Below are 21,012 nucleotides of genomic sequence, written 5' to 3' on the forward strand. Positions count from 1 at the left end.
GCCGCCCGGGTGCCGCGGCCAGGGGGGCTCCGCCCGGCGCGGCCGCTCACCAGAGGTTCTGCCCCTCCTCCTCCTCGCTGGGGAGCTCGGCACCGCCGGGCCCGTCCGGCCCCAGCAGCTTCTTCTCCACCAGCACCGGCGCCATCTTGCCAACTGCAGCCACAAAGAGTGACCTCACCCGGGCCCGCCGAGGACCCCGCTCCTCCCTCGCCCCGGCTCGGCGGCCTCGCCGCCCCGCGCCGCCGGCCCCGCCGCGCCCTGCCGCCGCCCGCCGCCCCTCGCCGCCCCCCGCCGCCGCGGACGCGCCGCTTTCCGATCAGGCGGTACCCGGGCAGCCCCGGCAGCGCCCCCCGCCCTGGGCGGTGCCTCCCACCGCGGGTGGGGCCGCCCCCGCCGGCGCCCCCTGGTGTCGGCCGCTGCGCTCCCCGCCCTGGGCGCTGCGAGCAGCGGGGCGCTGCCCGGCCCCGGCCCCGGCCCCGGCCCCGCTCCGGCGGCAGCGAGCGGGCGGCACGGCGCTGCTGCTGCCCCGGCTGGCAGCCCCGCCAGCGCTGCGCGGAGCGCCGCCGCGGAACGAACGCCTGCTTTTCGGTGAGGTTGCCCGCTACGGGTTATTCCCTACTAAAGCAAGCTCCGCTTCCCACCCGAGGTCTTACATGCCGCCAATAATTCCTGTTCTTCTAACAGAACCACAACGCAAGTCCCAAGTTTTTTTGTAAACGTCCTTTCTTTTGCGATTTGTCCGTCAGTTCAGCTTTTCAAAGTGCAAAAGATCACGCTGGGTAGCTTAAGCTGCCTAAAAACATTAATTATTCTTACGCAATTACATTTGTATAATGCCTGTTACATGTGGATTCTGAAGCGTTACACAAGAATACGAGTAAGATGTATCGAGCTTGTACAGTCAATCAAAAGAGAAAAAGATATAACTGACTTGCACAAATTCACACATCAGGTTTCCGCTTGCTTCTAGGCCATGACTCTTCCCTCTTTGGATTATACAAGAATGCTTTAATGATGTCTCTTTTTGGCAACCTGCATTACGAGAGCAGCTGAAGCACCACAAGAGGTTGCCCAAAGAGGCTGGGGGAGTTTCATCCCTGAACATTTTCAGAAGTTGGCATTAAGCAACTTGACTAACTTGGAAATTAGCTCCGCTCGGAGAACATGAGCTTATGGACATCAGAGGTCCTTTCTGACCTAAATTATACATAGGATTAGGTAAACAGTCAGTATTGTGATATTCTGACTTGATGTCAAGTAAAGATTGACACCTTACGTATTTTCTCCACTTGAAATATATTTAGAACAGAATCATATGGATTACTAATACACGTTCAGTCAATCGATAAAACAGCAGCTCATCTAAACTAGCTTTTGTACAGTGTACAACAGACCAAAATCTCCCCGTTGTGTGTAGCACTCCTCAGTACTCCTTTCGGCTCATACTCTGCAAATACATATGCCAATATTTATCTACGCTGCTTTGAAAAGCTCCATTTAAAGATGTATTTTATAGGTACTTGAGTATTTTAATAATATAAAAACCAAACTGCAACAGCTGAAAGTATTAGAAGACCTATTTATTATGTCATTGGCATCACTTTACTGCAAGTCTTTCAGTTTTTTGTTATCTTGCTCGGTTTTGAGCATTTAAGCTACATCATAGTGAAAACCTAGTGCCAATAAGGTAACTAAACTTTTTCCACAATGAATTAATTAATTAATCATTCCTTTATCAAAATAGATAAAAAAATACAAAATAAATACAAAGGCTATCACTGAAAAATCAATTTACTAAGGTTTTCACTAAAGCTTTCTATAGAAATTGTGTAATTAGCAGAAACGGTGGTTCTGGTCACTGACTTGAATAATACATTAAAAAATATTCAACTGTAAACAGAAACCAAATGTCACGAGTACATGCATGCCACTTAGTTCAACATTGAAGTACTTTGGGTAGGTCCAGCCATTAATATCAGTCAAGAAATACTGCAGCTGAACCACACTAAAACCTCTACCAAGAAGTTCTGACATTTCCACAACTTTCTATTTCAATTTAGGTACCAATCTAAGATTTGCCTACTATATGCAGCAGTGTTTAACCGTACATTTGGTGTTTTCTGTCAAATGTAATTTTTTTACACATACAGCACATTAAACACATAAAAATATTTCACCTGCTTTAAACATTTCACTGATTAAGAGGAAAAAAATTCAGACACAACATTAACCTCAGCAGTTTCTGACATAAAATATTAATTTTAGTAATATAGCCTTTTCTTACAAATGATAAAGCAAATTATAAAAAGATTCAAACAAAAAGCCAAATCAAATGTTACATAAATCAAATGTTCAAGGTTAAATTAAGGTAAAAAACATCCTTAAATTTTACTGCTGAAGATTTTGTTAGCTATGTTAGTATTCTTAAAAAAAACTCAAACAACTCTTATCAGATTACATGCAATTTAAATTTACAAAACATAACTGTCAGTGAATGTTATCATCCGAAAATATGAGTCCAAGAAATCTAAATTCTTCAAGGGTTCATACTGTTGTGACAATACCTCAGTTAGGAATGCTATTCTTCAACATTCTGCAACAAAATCCAAAATCCTCTTGAAAGATATTATTGATGATCTTTGCATTTTTTCTTGCTTCTGTAAAGCAGAGATAAAAGAGAAAGTATCACAACAAATGTTGACACAAAACACTGCACAATTTTAGAAAACATTTCAATAGAAAAACGCTTGCCATGAAATGCTCCCACACATCTCCAAAGCACAGCAGAGATGCTATCTACTCCATCCCATAGATAGCATCTCTGTGTAATCTCATATTAAACATGGTGAAAACTACCACAGAGATTTTCACAAACCATCATCAGAAAAGAGAGTCAGCAGAGAAAATATCAACTTCCTAATAAACATAGGGATTAGTTTAGAGTCCTTAACTGAAATTCTTATCCTTTCTCTATCCTGTCGGATGGCACTGGAAGGTTCAAAGTCTCTCTAATAGTCTCCCAGTTTAGTTCTCCCTCTCCAAGCACAGCCCCTGACTGAATTATGTCGGAGACTATTCTAACGCTCAGCCTGAGCTGATACAAAGCACAATACCAGGGGCTGACAGCTTGTCTTTATTTTATTTTTTCCCCCCAGGTCAATTCAGGGACAGCAGCTGGTAACTGAGCTGACAGCATATATGATCAGTAGAAAATTAAATTATTATTACTTACAACAGTAACCTGTGGTATTTCTTGGAAAGATCAACACTTGTCCGTCCTTTCTGAAATGGATAAGACCACAAAATTACATTCCAGTGATTACCCATGGTTTTTACTCCACTCAAAAGACAGTTAATTTCTTCAGTCGTAAAATCTTTTCGTGTTCTTCTCTTCTCTAAAGTTCTTGTGTTCGTGCCCAGGAAACTTATGTCATTGTTCTGCAAATATTTATTTTAGTGTAATTTAAAATTATGTAAATGTACATACTATTTTGCATTTGGATGTAATGCATTATTACTGACAACACAATCTTAAGTAGTTCTACAGAAATGATCACTTTGTCAAGACAACAACGGTTCTTCAAGGATGCTTCACCCACTTACTGAAATACAGTATTTTGTACATGACTTTCACCTTCATTTCTGCCATGCCTACATAGTTTATACCTTTAGTATGTTTACTCCTTTATGTTTCTGTTATTTACTACGTAAATTTTCATTAGTGCCAGAAGAAGCACACTTCCATATCCATTATTCAGAAAAGACTGCCAACTGAAAAATACTTAACTCTTTTCAGAGATAATCAGTATGACTGGAGTAGAATCAACAGAGTATCTTTTTCATAAGGTTCACTTTGCTACTGGGCTCCTGTTAAAGCAGACTTAAAAAGAAATTAAGCAATTCATAGTGATTTCATTTGGATATTTATAAATATATGAGTGTATGATCAGGCTTTGCATAACTTACCTCATCTTTGTCAAGTAAATATTTGCAGTTTCCTTTTAAGCGCTGACATTCCTGGCTGCACATTTCTTTGACTCTTTGTCTCTTTAAGTTAGCATCTTGGTTTTTCTGGAAAACTATGGAATTGTGAACAAAGCCATCTTTTAGTTACTTTAACCTAATTGAAATCTACTGCAAAGCTGAATATAGTATGAATGCTGTAAAGGAACATTTCTTCTAATGAACTTAAATATGTAAATGTTGCTTTATTAGTAATGTCTCATTTTCATTAAAACTTTTTCTCATCATTAACACATGAAAATTATTTATGCACTGGAAGCAACTAGCAAATAATAGGAAATAACTCAAACATCAGTAATACTATGATAGAAGGTACAAGAATATAACCTGTTTAAATTCCTAGCCATTTGTCTCCAATAGCAAGCACAGGTGCTTTTCTCAATGCCCTGACCTAAATATAAAACCTAATCTTAAAGTTATGCTTATTACAGAATTAAAATACTGGTAATACTCACAGGTCTTATATGTAGGTATCAAGTTATAGTCGTCAGCCAACCTAGTATTTTTACTATGTTCGTCTCTACTTGAAATATTAGATTTGTTTTTTCTAACTGGAGTCAAAAGAATACCTTGAAAAAAAAAGCCAAAATAAATACATCTCCTGTATTATGCGTCTTTCTTATAAAAACCCAACCAACCAACCAACAAAAAAAACAAAACACAAAACACAGGTAATGTTTTAGGAATTAAAATTTAAGAAAGAACCATCTTTTGAGCCATACTACTATCTACTTGGAAGAAAGGCTGGAAAATTCAGTTTACTTTAGCAAATGGTTACTTGCTAAAAGTTCCGCTTTTACCGGAAATTAATTAAATAACAATGTAAACAAGGTTTTTAGAAATACGAAGCCAAAAATAAGTTCCTGATAGGTGGGCTTATTTTTCAAGAGACTTTTTTTAAAAAAGTAATATTAATGTTTTAGAATTTTACTTCTGATTTAGAGAGCTGCTTCAGCCTACTTTAAAATTTCTGGTCATTGATCATAAGAAACAGTATTGGTTACTAGTTGATGAATGTGGTAATGTATGACTGTAGTTGGAGTTCTGCAGGATGTACCCACAAACACCACATTCTGAAGAAAATTCCTTGTGAATTATGTAAAAATATGTATCTGCAGATTAAGGAAAAAAATTATAACCGTTAACTTTTTTGATGTATTACAGAATAAAACACTGTTAAACATATGTACTTAGCTATTTACAAATGGACAGTTGTGTATTATAAAGAATATCAGTTTTTATGGGCAACTGATGGGTCTGTAAACATAGAGTTCCTAAATTGCACTGCGGAAACTGAGGGAATTTACATTCACTTTTCCACCTTCACCTTGTTAATAACACGTTATTCAACACCTCATAATGCATATGTGTGGTAAATACATTTCCTGTACTTCATTTTCTGGTAGGTTGTTTTCAGTTGCTTGCTCTAGTATTGTTGCATACATCAAGGTTTACCCTTTTAACTTTTCAGCACACAGAGACCCAGGTCCTTAGCAGAGCTCCCATGCAAGAACAGAAACAGGTATAATATGATAACATAGCTATAACTGTGTAATAGAGTGATGCTGAATCCAGGAACAAGCAACTGTGCTGTGTTCTGATCCTGACTATATCTCTCCATTTTAAAAATTAATGCCACAAAACTGAAAAATAGCAGATGGCATGGAAGTAACCCTGACAGGATTCAGAGCAGTATCTACAAAGCAAGTGCCAGATAACTTCGTTGTGAACTAATATGTGTAACATAATTCCACGACTACAGAATATGCATTTTCTGACTGATTATCATACAGTTTTTTCACAGAATTCACGGGGGGGGGGGGGGGGGAAGGAGTAATTCCCTATCCATAGCCTCCCATGGTAAAGTCCTGCAAATCCTGCAAAAGCATTACTTAGACAGTAAGGGCTTTCTGCAGTAATTTTGAAACCAGGCCCTTACTCTGGAAAATATCCTTTTTGCTCCTAAAAGTTGATATTTCTGTATGCAGTCTTTCTTTCTTCACTGGGGTCAGCAGTGTTTCTGGAAAATATAAGATAGACACCAGTACAAATGCAAGTAAATAACAACTGTTTAATTTTCAAAATGCCTCCTTTAAACTAGAAAAATATAGAATGCGCTTTTATTTAATTCATTAAGAATTATAAGCTTCTTACATCTTAAGTCTGTAATATTGGAATGGAATGACCTTGTTATGATGTCATACACCATTCACACTTATTTCAACTTAATATATTTCCTTCTGTTAGTACTTGACTAACTGGCACACAGGAGACTCATCAAAGCCTGTAATGAGAATGTATCACTACTACCAAGAAATAGACAGAAAAAGATCCCCAAAACAGAAGTGGCTAGTTCTGATCTCACTTAGTACAAATCACTGGTCAATCAAATGAGTTTACAAAAGCAGGACAATCAGAATCAGACAAAAAAAAAAGTTCAGAATTTTAAAGACTATTTAAAACAATAGCAACAACAAGAAAAAATAATCATAATTACTCTCAGGAGTTACGTATCTACTGTTGTTACAAACAGCCAGTTTGCGAAGCTCCTTTTTATATCTTTCTTCAGCTTCCAGAATTACTTTGTGACGGTCACACTGGTATGGACAATTTTGCAACATCTTGGTAAAGGTTTTACTATTGAACAATAGCCCTCCTGCTCTACAGCCTGGAAAAAAAAATGGATTATTGTACAAACAACAACTGCAAATGTTAAAGAAGCCATCACAAAGTCCAGCATTTTATTTTGCTCACTATGATCTACAATTTGACCTCCTATTTTCCATATACACATTTCAAAAGAGGTTATACTTTTATGTATGTCCTTGAACATACTTACTTCTTGTACTTGCTCTCTTGTATTTGTAAAAAAATAAACTGCCAGGTGAAAAAAAGCTGTTTTAACATGACCTGTGGGACCAAATTACACTGCGCTTCAACTCCTGAAGTACTAAATGAGGCACTGATCCTCTACAGAAGTAAAAATATTAGTGGGATGGGAAGAAAGGGGCTCAATTCCTTTTGCGCATTTATCCAGAAGCCAAAATGTAAGATGTCGTTGCTATACTTCGAAACTTTCTGTGTTGTAACTTTTACTTGTATTAAACTGAATAAATGGTAAGTCTGGATTCAGTACGAATTTCCTCACAGGAAGCCTTCCTGTTCGTTTTTGAGGACATTCCTAGGGTAATTTATGGTTTAGTTATTCTTGGATGTTCTCACAGCTAGTTACGTCAGCTGAAGGAGAACTTCTGTACTTTGAGGAATTATAAGAAGGGCACTGGTACATACCTGCAATATTCTAGTGTAAGATAAGCAGTGCTAAAGCTCAGGTTGAATTTAGTTTGACAACTCAGATTCATATGCCAAAATGATGTTCAAAAGCAGGTTATGGGCGCTTTTTTTTCCTTTTTTTTTTTTTTTGCACTTTTGGTGGGTTTTTTTGTTCTGTTTTACTAGAGACACAAGCTTGATTACAAAACCCACTTCCAAAACTGTACCAGCAGCATTCTTGTATAACCTATATAACCTACTGAAAGACCATGTCCAGGATGTGGAAGATGGGGTAACTGAGGGCTACAATCCTGGATTACTGTAAAACTGACTGCCTGTACTTAGCAGCAAGGCAGAGAAAATGGAAGGGCTGCAGAATAGTTAGGAGGCTTACCAGGGGAACACATGATGGAACTGAGCAGGGCTACATGTTTTTCCTCCCTCCTTCCCATCAGAGGAAGGGTGAAAACACCCACTCTTAAGTATTCTTGTAAGTAGAGTGTCATCTTTTAAGCTACTACATACTCTGTTTGTTAGTAAAGGCACATTAAGAAAAGATACATAGACTGAAACTGGAATATGTAGGCTTTAGTTCAATATTTGTTATGTTTTAGGGGCAGAGAAAGGAAAGGAAGCAGAAAAGAATTCCATAATAGGTAATCCAATAGATGTGTTAAAATTTCTGTAATGTCAGTTCACTTACTGCATTGCCGACTCTTGACTCCATAAAAAGAAGGCTTAAAAACCTAAGATAATACTTACCTAAACACCTTAAGTCTGCCATTTCATGGGATGCAGATGTAGTTGAAGTACTTTTTGCTTCCTTGGTTATCTCCGAGTAGAACAAATGTTGATCTACATTAGGAAGGAAAAAACTACTAAGAAAATTCAACCTGTCTTGCTGTTATCATGCATCAGCATACCTATATTCAATCGTATTTTCTATTTGTGGATTATTAAATTTTAATAATCCATGCATTTAATAATTCCAGCAGAAAATCCATGTGAAATTCAAGTTAAATGGATTATATTTACACTTTTCTAAATCAAGAATAATTACATTTAATTCAGTGCTTTTTCATCACACTTCCAAAGCATATTAGTTCAACTTGAACACTACAAAATAACCCTGTAAGCTTACATTGCTTAACTAAGCCCTATATACTTTTTCAGCATCTGATTCCAAACAGAAATAAATGTGATATACTAGAACAATACTTATTCTCAGTTTAAATAGGTATAACCTGGAAATCAGCTTAGTCACCTGTAAAACTACCATTATGGCAAATACTAATCCAATGCATAATTCTAAATTTTATAAATCAACAGGAAACTAAATTATAAATAAAGATTTGATTGCACAGATCCCAGTTCTGAAATAAGTGTATCGGACTAAGAAGATAAACGCAAATCTGAAAAACATTTCTCTTACACAATGTACTCTGCCATCTAATGATACATAACATCTAAAAAAAAGGAGCTATAATAGTACACAAACCTAATTAAAATCTCATTAAGAATAAAATTGTCAAAATTAACAAAAGAAAGGAATATGTATAGCTATTTATACCTGATGTGCATGTCTGTTTCATATTTTTGACAATCTCTGCTGGTTGTTTAAATAAGTCTTCACTGGGAAGATCAAAATGTGAAGAAATTTTTTAAAAAAAATCAAATTCACAACGGACATTTACCTGTAAATTAATACACATGTTCCAAAGGCAAAACAAAAACCACATTAAAGATAAAAGAATTTTAAGAACTGATTCCAATTATCCCAAGTTACTGGGCTTGTAGTATCCAACACGTGATCATCGTGTGTTAAAAATCTACTTACCAGAGACCTCTGATTAGCATTCCTTGCAGTGCTGTTCAGCATGGCTGTTCCAGCATTTGGAATGCAGTGCTTTCAAGGGAAGGTGGTTTCCAGAGTCATTTGCAATTCTGATTCACATAAAGATTACTTAATGCATATAAAACTTTCACAAAATCTTCAAAATACTGTAGCCTTCACCAGATGTAGCAATTGCTCCAAAATGTAATTATTTTCTTCTTTTCTTACACTGATTAACTTCCATGCAACCAGCATGCTCCTATGATATGGCAATCATGCTTTTTTCTATGTCATAGACTACTTCTGAATGCTGCAGGAGCAAGTAGCCTAATCCATGGTTATGCTTGGATAACTCCTCTTTTCACACAAATACATATGCATTCTTTCCCCCCAAAAAAAATTTAATAGTTTTGTGCTTCAGAAATCAAAACATAAATAAAGAAGCTGTGTGAAGGTATGCTAATTAGTAGCAAAGCAAAAATTACCTGAATGTACCATGGAAAATATCCTAGGCCCTTGATAATTTCTGTGGTAGTTGCAAAGTTATGGTATAATGCATATAAAAAAACTGTATAGGAGCAGGGTCCGGCCAACCACATTAAAAAAGCACAATAAAAATGAGGAACTCAAAAAAGGGAGAAATGTAGTTTTGTTCACACTCACTGCCTGTCTTGAGGAATAAGTCCGGATACAAATTCAAGATAATGGAATCTGTATTTATCCTTGCAAGTTGCCTATAGCTATTTTTTTGTTTATCAATAGGAAAGATAACCATAGGAAGCAATGATGAGTTAATGTCAAAAACACTTCCACAGAATATTCTCTAGTGATCCACCAAAAGGCTATGTCTTTTCACCAGAGGAAAAAGACATAGTAACAGCTCATTTAAAAGGCTGACATTCAGTTTGGAAATTACTAAAGAACAACTTAATATTTCTGCTTAGGTATAAGATACTTACCTTAGTTGAAGAATAGACTGATTTTTTACACAAGCAGTTTTTTCATTCATACTGTGACTTTGAAGTACGCTGTCTGTTTGCAGTTCATTCACTGAGCATGGAATATTAATGTGTTTACTTTGTCTAGTAAAAGCATTTACTGGACCCATAGTGTTCAGTATTTTACTCTTCACTGGAGAAGAAATTACAGATGAAGCAAGAACCTTATCATCTGACTTAGATGCCAACTGCAGACAATGCACTTTATGTGTTCTTTCTGTGTAAGCTTTTAGATCAGCAGGATTCACTTCATGGTATTTTGATGCTTCCATATTGGATTCTGAAGATCTGTCTACAAGTACTCTTCCTTGCACTCTTTCCTGTATTGAAAAATACCAGTTAGTGACTATACAAGCTCTATAACAATATTAAATAAATTCAGTAACAAGATTAACTAGGATAGACCAGTCTAACTCTGTAGGTAAAGCAAATTCCAGAGAAGCTTGAAAAATCCCAGACTGAGTTGAGGGCCAACAAGACAGCAGTGCTGCTGAAGGCATTGAAGGAGGAGTTACTAAATGGTAATTCCAGGCTGAAGCGATGGATTTGCTACTAATACAAGGCACTTCTAGAAATGAAAAGATTTAATTAAGATCCAACTAACTCAAAAATTGCTATTCCAGACCCAGAGATACCAAGTAGTTATACAGCACAAAGAAAATGTGAAATAACTTTATTTCAGTTTATGTTCACATTTTCCATTACCATCTATCTCACCATATCTGTACAATCACAGGCATTTTGTGCTTGCAAATATTAAAATTATAGGTTCAAATGATCAACAGTTAAAAATAACTTTGTCCAGATGATCTCAATTTTGTAGAAAATCTGGGTTTATAATAAACTGAAATGCTTCATAAAAATACAGATGCCCGAGTTCTCCAATTGTCCTGCATACTTCTAACTCTGTATGATATACAGTAATGGTAAAAATTGCAGGTTGTAGTTTCACACACATCCAGTGTTTTCCCCCTACTTTTCTAGCTCACGCTGAAATTATCTTAAGGGTTTACTTTCTATTTCTCCCTAAACTCTGGAAGGATTTGCTTAGTTTTATCCTACTTCGGTAAATAGGCCAACCTCATCGTGTTCTTTTTCCATCAAGTTTATTCTGTCCAAAATTTCTTTTGCTTTCTTCCAGTAGTCTTGTAGACTTCTTTTTCTGACTGGCATATCCAACTCTTCTGCATTGTTCACATTTAATGAATTATCATTTATTTTCAGGGACAATTGTTCAGCTTTATAAAATATAAAACAATATTAATATTCCAAATTTTATCACTAAACACCTTAATAATTATTTATTGTATTTTAGTATGCTGAGGGACAGCCTCAATAAAATAATGCAAAATATAACCTCTAAATAGTAATTTTTATACAACTTAAATTTACACATAAACATAATTCACTTCAAATATAAACTTGCAAACAAAAAGTTACAAGAGACAGACTTGCAACTACAGTTACTACCAGCTCTTTACACAATGATGCTGTGCTCTAAAAAATTACTTTATCATTGACTTATTCCTAACTCTATAGGTCCTTTACTAGTATGGATGCGTCTGTTTTTTTTAAAAACTTCATATTAATGGTCACTGCAAATCAGCACAGCCCCTCAATCTTAAATATAACTCAGTTATGTTTTCAGTACAAAAACGCAGATACATGCTTTTTACTAATTACCAATTGCATAATACCTTCCATGCTATAGAGATTAAAGGGCAAGGTGTCTTTCTGTTTCATTGGTAGTATTATACAGTTAATTTTTAAAAAAATTTAAACAGGGTACTTCAGAATACCCAACTTTAAAAATGAAGATCAAGATTTTTTAGTATTGCCAAATAATTGTAGACATGGCAATTTCCAGCTTGATTATTCTCTACATACAATGGTACATACCCAGGAATAGAGTACCAGTTGCATGGTTAAATTACTTTAGTATTTTACATATAATTTATAGATGGGAATGCTTTTAAGAACTGGCCCTACATATATAATTTTCACAAATGCATTATTGCAACATCATTGGAATATGTACTTTTCTTTTTTCTGCCTAACTGCCATAAGCAGTCCATAGCGGCAAACATGCAACTCTTTTTGCAGAAATCAGACATCTCTGAGTACACAGAATTACAAACCTCCTACAGTTAAAAATAATTTAGAAAGTCAACAGAACTTTAAGACGGGAATCATCTTTAATTTTTAAAGCAGTAACAATAACCTTACTCATTTGTTTGCAGTTTTGCAGCACAAAAGTAGCAGCTTTGTTTAGTTCCTCATCCTGAGACTCGGTTAATACCTGAATCATAAGTGGAAGACCATTGTTCTGGAGCAGTTCACACTGGTTTTCTTCTAAAATTGGACATTGTAAAGGAAAACAGATTGGTTTCAGCCTCATACACAATCTTAGAGTAATTTAGAACCTAATACTTAGAACTTTCAGGGAAATTCTGAAAAAGAGATTTTCATTACAGATCCAAACATGCTGTAATTAATGACCTACTACCAGGGCTGCAGCAGAAGTGCTCTAGATCACACAGGATGATTTGACTGCAGCTCAAAGTTCTTGTAAGAAAACTGAAGGAGGATTGAGACAAATTACATGACAGAGATCCAAACTCATTTAGTTGTTGCCTAAAATATTGAATTATGGTTTCTGTATTTCTTTTCCTCTGCTATATACTCCTAAAGTATATAGGCTACATTTACGTAAGCCTTGAGATGCAGAAATACCAAAAGTGTAAAGTTTATAATTAGCAAAACTCTCATAAAATTAGTAGTTTAATCCTGTTCTAGCTAATCTGTTCCTCCTTGTTAACCATGTAATTAGCTATTTTTTTTTAATGTGATCTCATTTGTACTATGTATTCATAAAACTGACAACTTTCAAAAAAATAATTCTTTGTTGTCTAAACTTGATAAAAAAGAATCAGCAAAAGATAAAATATGATTTTGTTAGTGTTGACATTTTAAGAGAAACTTTTATTCTGTTGGTTTAATTATATTTCTATTTGAAAGACACCTTCCATTGAGCTTTGTTTCAATTCGTCATGGAAACATGTCTTAAAATAATCAGACTGATGACTTGCTGAGCTAATTATTGAACTTGTTATTGACATTTAGAGGATGATAATCAGATTTGTGAACATAATCCCTTTTCTTTGAATTTCTGAACATACATGAGCAAAAATGGTAAGTATAAATAATGATCAGTATGTCACAAATTCCTATTCTATTGGCTTGTACTAACATAAAATACCAACTTAAGTGTTACATTTCTACCAGATATGCTTGGGAAAGCCCGGAGGAGCCTGGCAAAAATATTTCAAGTTACCTACTGCTTATGTTACTTCAAAAACAATACTGTAATATAGCTTTTTAAAAAAACATCAATAGCTGTGTAAACAGTGGACAGAAGCCATATATATCAAGGGTCATCTTTTGTTATGTATGTACTGTAGTAGTTACCAGGTCTTGAAGATTTTTACCCTGTGACACCTAGGCCCAGCTCTGAGTTCTTGCATAATAGTCTACTTTTTCTAAGCTCTTAAAAATACTATCTGCTAACATGTTTTAAAAGGTAAAAATTGAAAATAGCAAACATATTTTTCTTAATATTAATAGTACATTACTTAATAGAACTTTCCCTCATGTTCCAGTCTTGATGACATCACACCATGGAAGTAGTGTGTGAGAATTTAATAGAAACTGAGAGAAAAAAAAAAAATAAAAACAATTCTTACCACAAACTTCAGTACAGTGTCCAATTGTTAGAATAACACTAATTTTATCTCCTGTATCCAGAGTGTCATCCGACAGCAGCTTCAGTAGCTCTGACACAGCGTGATACTTTGTCAAGACAACACCCATGGCAGCTATTATGTTAAAAATAATTTGAAGGAAAATAAACTAGATGGTAAGCGTACAGACATCACCCAAGTATAAAATGCTCTTTTCCAAGGGATCCCTACAAACCTCTAAAAGCCTTGGGACTGCACAGTCCTTCTCTTCTCTCTCTTGCATTTTAACACTTCAAATTACCACATCCCTCCTGGTGCAGTAATTCTGCCCATGCTGTTCCCCATATCCAACACCGCCCTTTCTGCCAGATTGTGTTACACAAAGATGTGGTAGAAGCCCTGATAAACAAGGGCTTTGCAATGTGCCTCTGCTGAGTTTCTCCCCATCCTTTATCAGCTCCAGAATACAGCAAGAGTGGAATAAAGTTTGACACATAAACTATCTGACACAAAAAGAGCTAGGAACGTTTCTGACTGGGGACACCACTGCTACTACATACATGCTGAAACCTAATCCTGTCACATACCAACATCTTTGAAACTAGGCTCAAAACTAGTGCAGGTATATGCTTTCAAACTTCGTTGAACTTCTGTTAGCAAGTACTTATGGCAGAAGTGTCAAATAAAATAATCATAGCCAACAGCCCAGTTTCACACTCCCAGGTTTCTCAAAATCTTCTGATGAATACACAAAGACCTCATTCGGATAGCACTGTCCAGGCAGCAAATCAGAGTAAAGGTGTGTTATGCAGACATACCATGTTTGTTCAGCTCCACACCTGAGTTACTAAAGCCTCTTAAAGCTTACAAACCTTATTAGTTTAGGCATAAGCCTACAGAAACACAGCTCTAACTCCAGGATATGACGACTGACACATCCAGTTCTAAGCTTTACTTACACAAAACTAGCTCTAGCATCTTATTTTTAATTCTCAGTATAGTTTAACTTTCACTATGTTTATTTTAGCAACAAGGAGAAAGTAACCCACCTCAGATGAACTGAACCATTGCCCATATACATGTTTGAATTTTTAAGACTGCAATATCAGCTGGGATATATATAACTTCATTGCCTTTTAGCATCCATTCATATCACTTTTCCACCAGACCCAGACCTTAAAAATTGTAGTTTAAAATTACCATATATAAAAAAAAGGTAGTAGTCTTTTCACTCACAGTCATTAGCAATGCAGGCATCCAGAGTCTTTGTTACTACTACTGCAAGTTTTGTGCTTGAGTGACTCATACAGGAATCATGCATAAGCTTGATGAGAACTTTAGCTAATGTATCCAGTCCTCCAACAGAAACAAAATATTTCTGCACATATGCTTAGTGACAAAAAGAAAAAACGTGTCTTAAATAATACAAATGGCAAATTGTTTTAGCATTTTATCAATTAGGCTCATCACAATTTTTCTGTGCATGTATTAATCATTATATTTCCACACATACAACAGAACTTGGATATATGTTAATCCTAAGACATGTAGTTACAGGAAACACATGGCCCTAATACTTCCATACAAATGGAAAACATTATGCCCGAGTTCTACCCGAGTCATTGTTTTCAGAGATATAATAATGACTTTTACTTGGAAGCTATTTTGATTAAAAGCTTTTTACAAATAATTTTCACTGACCTTACTAAATACAGCAGCTTGTGGCTATTTATGGACTTAAGCACAACACAGTGTAAGTAAAGATGGTGGAATACAGTTTTCAGGGTGAAAGTTGGGAAAACAGCAAATGAATTTGTAGAGATTGACAGAAGGAAATCAAACATTTAACTATCAAATTAAACTTGCTTTTACAAAAGAAAAACTATTTAAAGCTTGAGTTGCACTTACAGTTATTTGCAACTGTGAGACCAACGAATGAACAAATAGGACGAACTATCTCAGGCTCCGTGCAACTTTCAAGCCACTCTTTGGCATACGGAAAAACTGAACAGCAAATGTTTTGATTATCTTCTGAAAAAGTAAAAACAAATAACCCCAAATCAAAATGTAAAATGAAATTTCAGTTGAACAGTAAAAATAAAAACAAACTGTTGTCACTTTGGAGAAATATTTCAAACATTTCTCACAATTTTAACACCACCACTTACCATTCTGAGGATTGTTAACACAGGCACAGAGAGTACTGCAGACTGAAGACCACAGCTGATAGCACTGATTAGTATTTTCATCTGACAAATTAATCTCAGAGGTGGAAAGAGTTGTTCTGTTAAGAACAATGCAAACAAGTCCCAAATAGTCAAAGGAAGTCCTAAATAGCGTATCATTTTTCTGTTTGAATTACAACTGTTTGCTTACCTGAATAACTGCAGCAGAAGACCAATGCAGCCTGTATCTCTGACATAGGTTTGCCCACTTTCTGAAAAAGAACACAACTCCAAAGACACATGCAACTTGAGACAAAAATCTTAATATCAAGTTTCATTTACATATATATATATTCTATTTCCATTTCCTAATCATATATCCAAAAAAACCCAGTCACACCAACACATTGACAAAAATGTTCCATTTCTTTCTATTTTTTTTTTTACTATACATTGGCAGAAACTACAGGTTTGCATTATATTTTTTTAAACTGTAATTTCATTTTTAGAACTAAAACACTGCTATTTAAGGAAATCCCAGTGAGTGATGATCTACTTACACAATTCAGGTTCAGTTACATGCAACCATTCATCTTACAGAAATTAACTTTACCAAAAAATTATTTATTGAATGTCCCAAATTTCTGTACTGCAGATTGGCAAAGAGAAGAAAGTGCTGTTATAACACAGAAAAAATAAAAACAAAACCAACTTACTATTATTTGAAACCAGTACCAAGATGACATAAACAGACATTCTTTTCAGGTTCACACCAGAATCCTTATTAATTAAAAATAAAATGAGGTCTTCAAACAATGCAGAAGTACACAAAGTTTGTTGACAATAAACTGAAACCAGAAAAAAAAAATCATTAGGTCCTTAAGCAAGCCATTCATAATCCTAAATAATTTTTGTAATATAGTGACCAGAGTGTAGGTTGAATCCAGCATGTGGTGAGTGGAGACAAAACAGAACTACAAGGTGACTAAGGGCTTCCCCTGTAGTCAGTTCTGAACCAACCAGGAGGTAGGCAAACTTTGGAACAATCTAGGGGTTATTTAACACTTGCTGCTGAGGAAGAGTAGTAGTACAGCTATCTGGTATCATAAAGACATGCTGTCTACACAAATCAGCAAGGTACTTCTCCAGATCTGGGGATGGACAGTGACACAGTGGCACCTTTACTGCCCCTTCCTTGAACTGATAACCTTGTAATCTCATTTTTTGAGACCAAAAATATAATGGAGATAAAGCACAAGCAGAAGTAGTAACATGGGATTATAACTTATTCAGAAATACAAATAATATTACTTATTATTACCATTACTCTCTATTATAATTCCTAATGTAAATAAAGCTGCTTCCTTTACTATGCAATGAACACTTGACTTTGCAAGATCACTTATAAACATCAAACCACCAATTTCTTGAAAATACTCGCTTGCTTCACCTGTAACAGAAAAAATGAACAAAAGTTAAACCTTTGCTTTCAGTTCTCTGTAAAATGAAAACATTCCAAGATTTTGTGACTTCTCAAACCTTGTAACATGTAGAAAAAAATTTTTTTTTTACAGTGACAACCAGCTTCTTAACATACATTGTGAACGTAAATGATTGCATTATTTCTATGGAAGAATGCTTCTTACTGTTTTGTTGACAAATTGAGTAAATAGTGATCAAAGCCTCTTTCTGAGATACAGGGCAGTCCATCTGATATTTAAGGCATTCAAGCAGTAAGTTCAGATCTGTTCTCACATCTAAGAGCAAACACAAAAAACTTCATGAAAATTATTCTTTTCTTTATGTTAATCTATTTAGTACTACAATAAACTTGCACCAAAATGTAGTATGTATACATATTTTAAAGAAAAAACTGCAAAAAATGGAGCCACACCACTTATATCCATCTATAAATAACACACAACGTAAAAATCTTCCATTCCATAGTTAGCTGTTTGAGCATGATTTCCTTTGCTAAAGTAACAGCCTCTTTAATATTTCTGGCTTTACATCACACTAACAGTTGCTAGTAATTTACATTACTAAATAGTAAATTTGCAATTGCAAGGTGCATTAAGTGTATTTAAGTGAATAATACAGAACCATGAAAATATTCAGAGTGAAAATACAAACTACAAATCTGCAGAGTGAAGAGGGGAAGAATCCAACAAAGCAAGGCTTGCTATATGGTATTTAGTTACAGAAGACTTAATCACTTACCACAGCAGCTAGAATCTTGAATCAGGTTGTTAGGTTATTAAGTTAACACAAAGCTTTTTCTGGGTACCCATATAAAACCTAGGTAGGTAAACCACTTTGAAAAACCTGTTTCTTAGTCTTTTGGATATAGTAAAAAGACTTACTTGAAAATTATTTTCAACAGTAACAGCAGATATTGTATATTTAAAGCACCTGTAATGTTTGGGGTTTCTTAAAGAAGTTAAAATACAATAAAAATGCGGGTAAATATTAGAAAAAAAAAAAGTGACTTAGTGGTGGTATTATTTATTCCTTGCAAGTTTGTAATTACATTTGCCCTTTAGCTGTTCAATACAGAATCAAAAAAATTGGCAACAAGGAAAAAGAACATGCCCCCAACAGCTCACCACCCCATGACAGACCTATCACAGTCTACTAACACTTTGTAAAATTGATGCAACTAATAAATGATAAATCATATGCTTATCTTACCACACTGTTTTTTCTGCAGCTTTTCAGTTTCCATTTTGGGTTGTATCTCTGTTCTTGTTCTACAACAGTAAGGAAGAAATGTCTTTTCTATTCAGATTAGCAGTGTGTATCATATACTGTATGAATTAAATAATTATTCTTAAAATGCATGCTTCCCAGTTTTATGGGTTTACTCTATCATCTGACACACACAGTTTAATATGCTCTTGCACAGCAATGATTTCCTGTAGAAATACAGTATTTTAGAGTAACACTGCATTTTTAACTATTGTGTTATTATCTTTTGACAGTTAACCTTATACAGAAGTCAGGGGATTCCATGTTACCATTGCATGGCAGCAAAAGCGTCCCTGTCATTAAAAACATACCTAGCTCTGTGTCATTTATCACAATAAATCTGATCCAATTTTCATTACAATAGGTTGCCAACTTTGTCATCAGCTAACAACTAGCAGTAAGACCATAAAGTAACATTATGTAGAGGATCAGGTATGTCTGACATCCACAATAACATGATCAGCCTCCTGCTGCTACTCAGTGAGCCACTAAACCATGCGTTGTCTGTATTGCTCAACACCAAAGACAACGAGCATGAATTGAGACATTGTTAAACTAAGATTTTAGTTCACCAAAGAAATGATTACATTACATGAACCATGTAAACCAGAAAAACCCGTGGCATTGATTCTACGCAAACATGTGCCAGCATCTGAGTGTTAGTTGAGTAGCAGAGTCAAATTCAGATTTGGAAACAGAAAGATGGTCCCTTAACAATGCCCTAAGTCCCAAACACAAAAGGTTGATGCAAGCGTCACAGTAACCTATTTTGATCTCTCAAAAATTACTTAGCTCCAGGTAGAAACTCTAAATCAGTGATAAATCCAGCTTAATAATGGATTAGTTATCCTTCTCAAAGTAGAACAAAGGCTCTAAGAGATATCAGTGTAATCTTAATGAAGACATCCAGCCCTGCTTTCCATTCCTGTCCCCATTCCTTGGATGCTTCCATTAGTTCAAATGCTCCATATACGTCTTTACAGTAGCATTGGTGAAGCGTGTGTTTTAACAGGGAAAGTTTAAAAATAGTTCATCTTCCTTTACCCTTTCAGAAGTGATAGCATACGTGCATTTTGCTTTCTTGCAAATCTAAGCCTGCCTCAATAGTGGAAAGCTTGCAAGTCTTCCTCGCCGTTCTTTGCCCCTACTGTTACTACCTTGCTAGCCTAACGGAAAACAAAAGCTACCTACATATTCCTTAACAGAGACTGTAAAAATGAGCTCACTTCAAAGCCAATTTCATTTCATTAAACTTTAGTTAAATACACATTTATACAATTAAAGAGCCTTTAATAGAAGCACAAGGTTTTTTAGACACTATAGAAAGTTATGTCCTGACATTAGCTGGATCTTTTTCTTTTGCAACACATGGAAGGTACACAAAATCGTATTTATAAGCCAAACGTAAATAGCTCAACTCTGTTGTTGCATCACAGGGCAAAGATGAAAAGATCAATAACAGGATTTGCTGCAACAGACTTCCGGCAAGTGTTGCACGTAAAAGATTACCTCTTTCTCACCAGTTATGGGAAATAACTCAGTAACATCCCTTCAAACCTCAAAGAAACACTCATAGAAAGAGTTTACATATATTAATCTCGTTCAGCAGCATTAGAGCACATGGCTTGAACATGCAGAAGGGTGGGCATGGGAGGGCAGGGAGCCCACCCAGAGGCTGTGGGCACGTCCCCTATCAGCCAGGCCTCGCTGATGGCCCACACCAGGACAGAAACTGCCAGTGCCAGGGGGGGCTTTTCCTTTTCAAAACGCAGTGGCCAAATCCTATACAGTGGGAGAAGTCTGGATAGTTGGTGTCCTACTGAAAACAAAATTCACACCATCAGCTGAGGATGCGTCTGCTAGAGACGGTGTTCAGTGTGACAGTGCTTTGAAGTCTTCCAGTGCTATTTTAGCATTCATCTCCTCCCTCTCCAACAAGCCATGTATGATTTATAGCCCATTATCAGAGTTTGGCTTTGAAGTGTAAGTCATAGCCAGTACTCAAGATTATCCCAAATATAAAAGGGAAAGCACATAGAAAGGATTTAAAAAAAAAAAAAAAGGGGGTGGGGTGGTGGAAGAGGCCAACAGTCTAAGGATGAAACAGCAAAATCATTCTGCCGGCTCTGGGGAAGGGCGGGAAGCAGGGCAGATGAGGTACCTGCGGCCCGGCTCCGGTCAGCCACAGCGGCGGCACCGGGCCCGCCCCGCCTGAGGGGAGCCGCCACCCC

The 21,012-nt window shown here is 36.2% G+C and overlaps 2 protein-coding genes across 3 annotated transcripts in view; both read right to left on the bottom strand.

The window, feature by feature from the left end:
* The window catches only part of DYNC1LI2 (dynein cytoplasmic 1 light intermediate chain 2), a 28,725-nt gene extending 28,397 nt beyond the window's left edge, over window positions 1-328 (bottom strand). For both annotated transcript variants that reach the window (XM_056360726.1, XM_056360724.1), the window contains exon 1: window positions 51-328. In XM_056360726.1, coding sequence (XP_056216701.1) covers window positions 51-145 — 95 coding nt within the window. In that variant the 5' untranslated portion in view covers window positions 146-328. The remainder of the gene's footprint in view (window positions 1-50) is intronic.
* Window positions 329-1,565: 1,237 nt separating this feature from the next.
* On the bottom strand, window positions 1,566-18,801 carry TERB1 (telomere repeat binding bouquet formation protein 1). The gene is made up of 20 exons (XM_056360776.1): window positions 18,725-18,801; window positions 17,680-17,790; window positions 17,355-17,483; window positions 16,750-16,881; window positions 16,245-16,305; window positions 16,037-16,152; window positions 15,777-15,899; window positions 15,105-15,257; window positions 13,872-14,003; window positions 12,355-12,480; window positions 11,209-11,366; window positions 10,090-10,448; window positions 8,867-8,928; window positions 8,059-8,151; window positions 6,521-6,691; window positions 5,963-6,043; window positions 4,479-4,592; window positions 3,967-4,079; window positions 3,233-3,438; window positions 1,566-2,657 (listed from the first exon to the last, which is right to left on the bottom strand). The coding sequence occupies exons 1-20, from the start codon at window positions 18,756-18,758 to the stop codon at window positions 2,627-2,629; spliced, it is 2,505 nt and encodes an 834-aa protein (XP_056216751.1). The 5' UTR covers window positions 18,759-18,801; the 3' UTR covers window positions 1,566-2,626.
* Between the last annotated feature and the right edge of the window lie 2,211 nt (window positions 18,802-21,012).

Source organism: Falco biarmicus, chromosome 15 (genome assembly GCF_023638135.1).
Source record: "Falco biarmicus isolate bFalBia1 chromosome 15, bFalBia1.pri, whole genome shotgun sequence".
Lineage (NCBI taxonomy): Eukaryota > Metazoa > Chordata > Aves > Falconiformes > Falconidae > Falco > Falco biarmicus.

Excerpts from the sequence above, each read along its gene's own strand:
- TERB1 (XM_056360776.1), bottom strand. The coding sequence starts at position 18,758 with ATGGAAACTGAAAAGCTGCAGAAAAAACAGTGTG. Across the intron at positions 15,258-15,776 it reads TCTCACAGTTGCAAATAACT|CATATGTGCAGAAATATTTT; the intron begins GTAAGTGCAACT and ends TTTGTCACTAAG. Across the intron at positions 8,152-8,866 it reads GAAACAGACATGCACATCAG|ATCAACATTTGTTCTACTCG; the intron begins GTATAAATAGCT and ends TTCCTAATGTAG.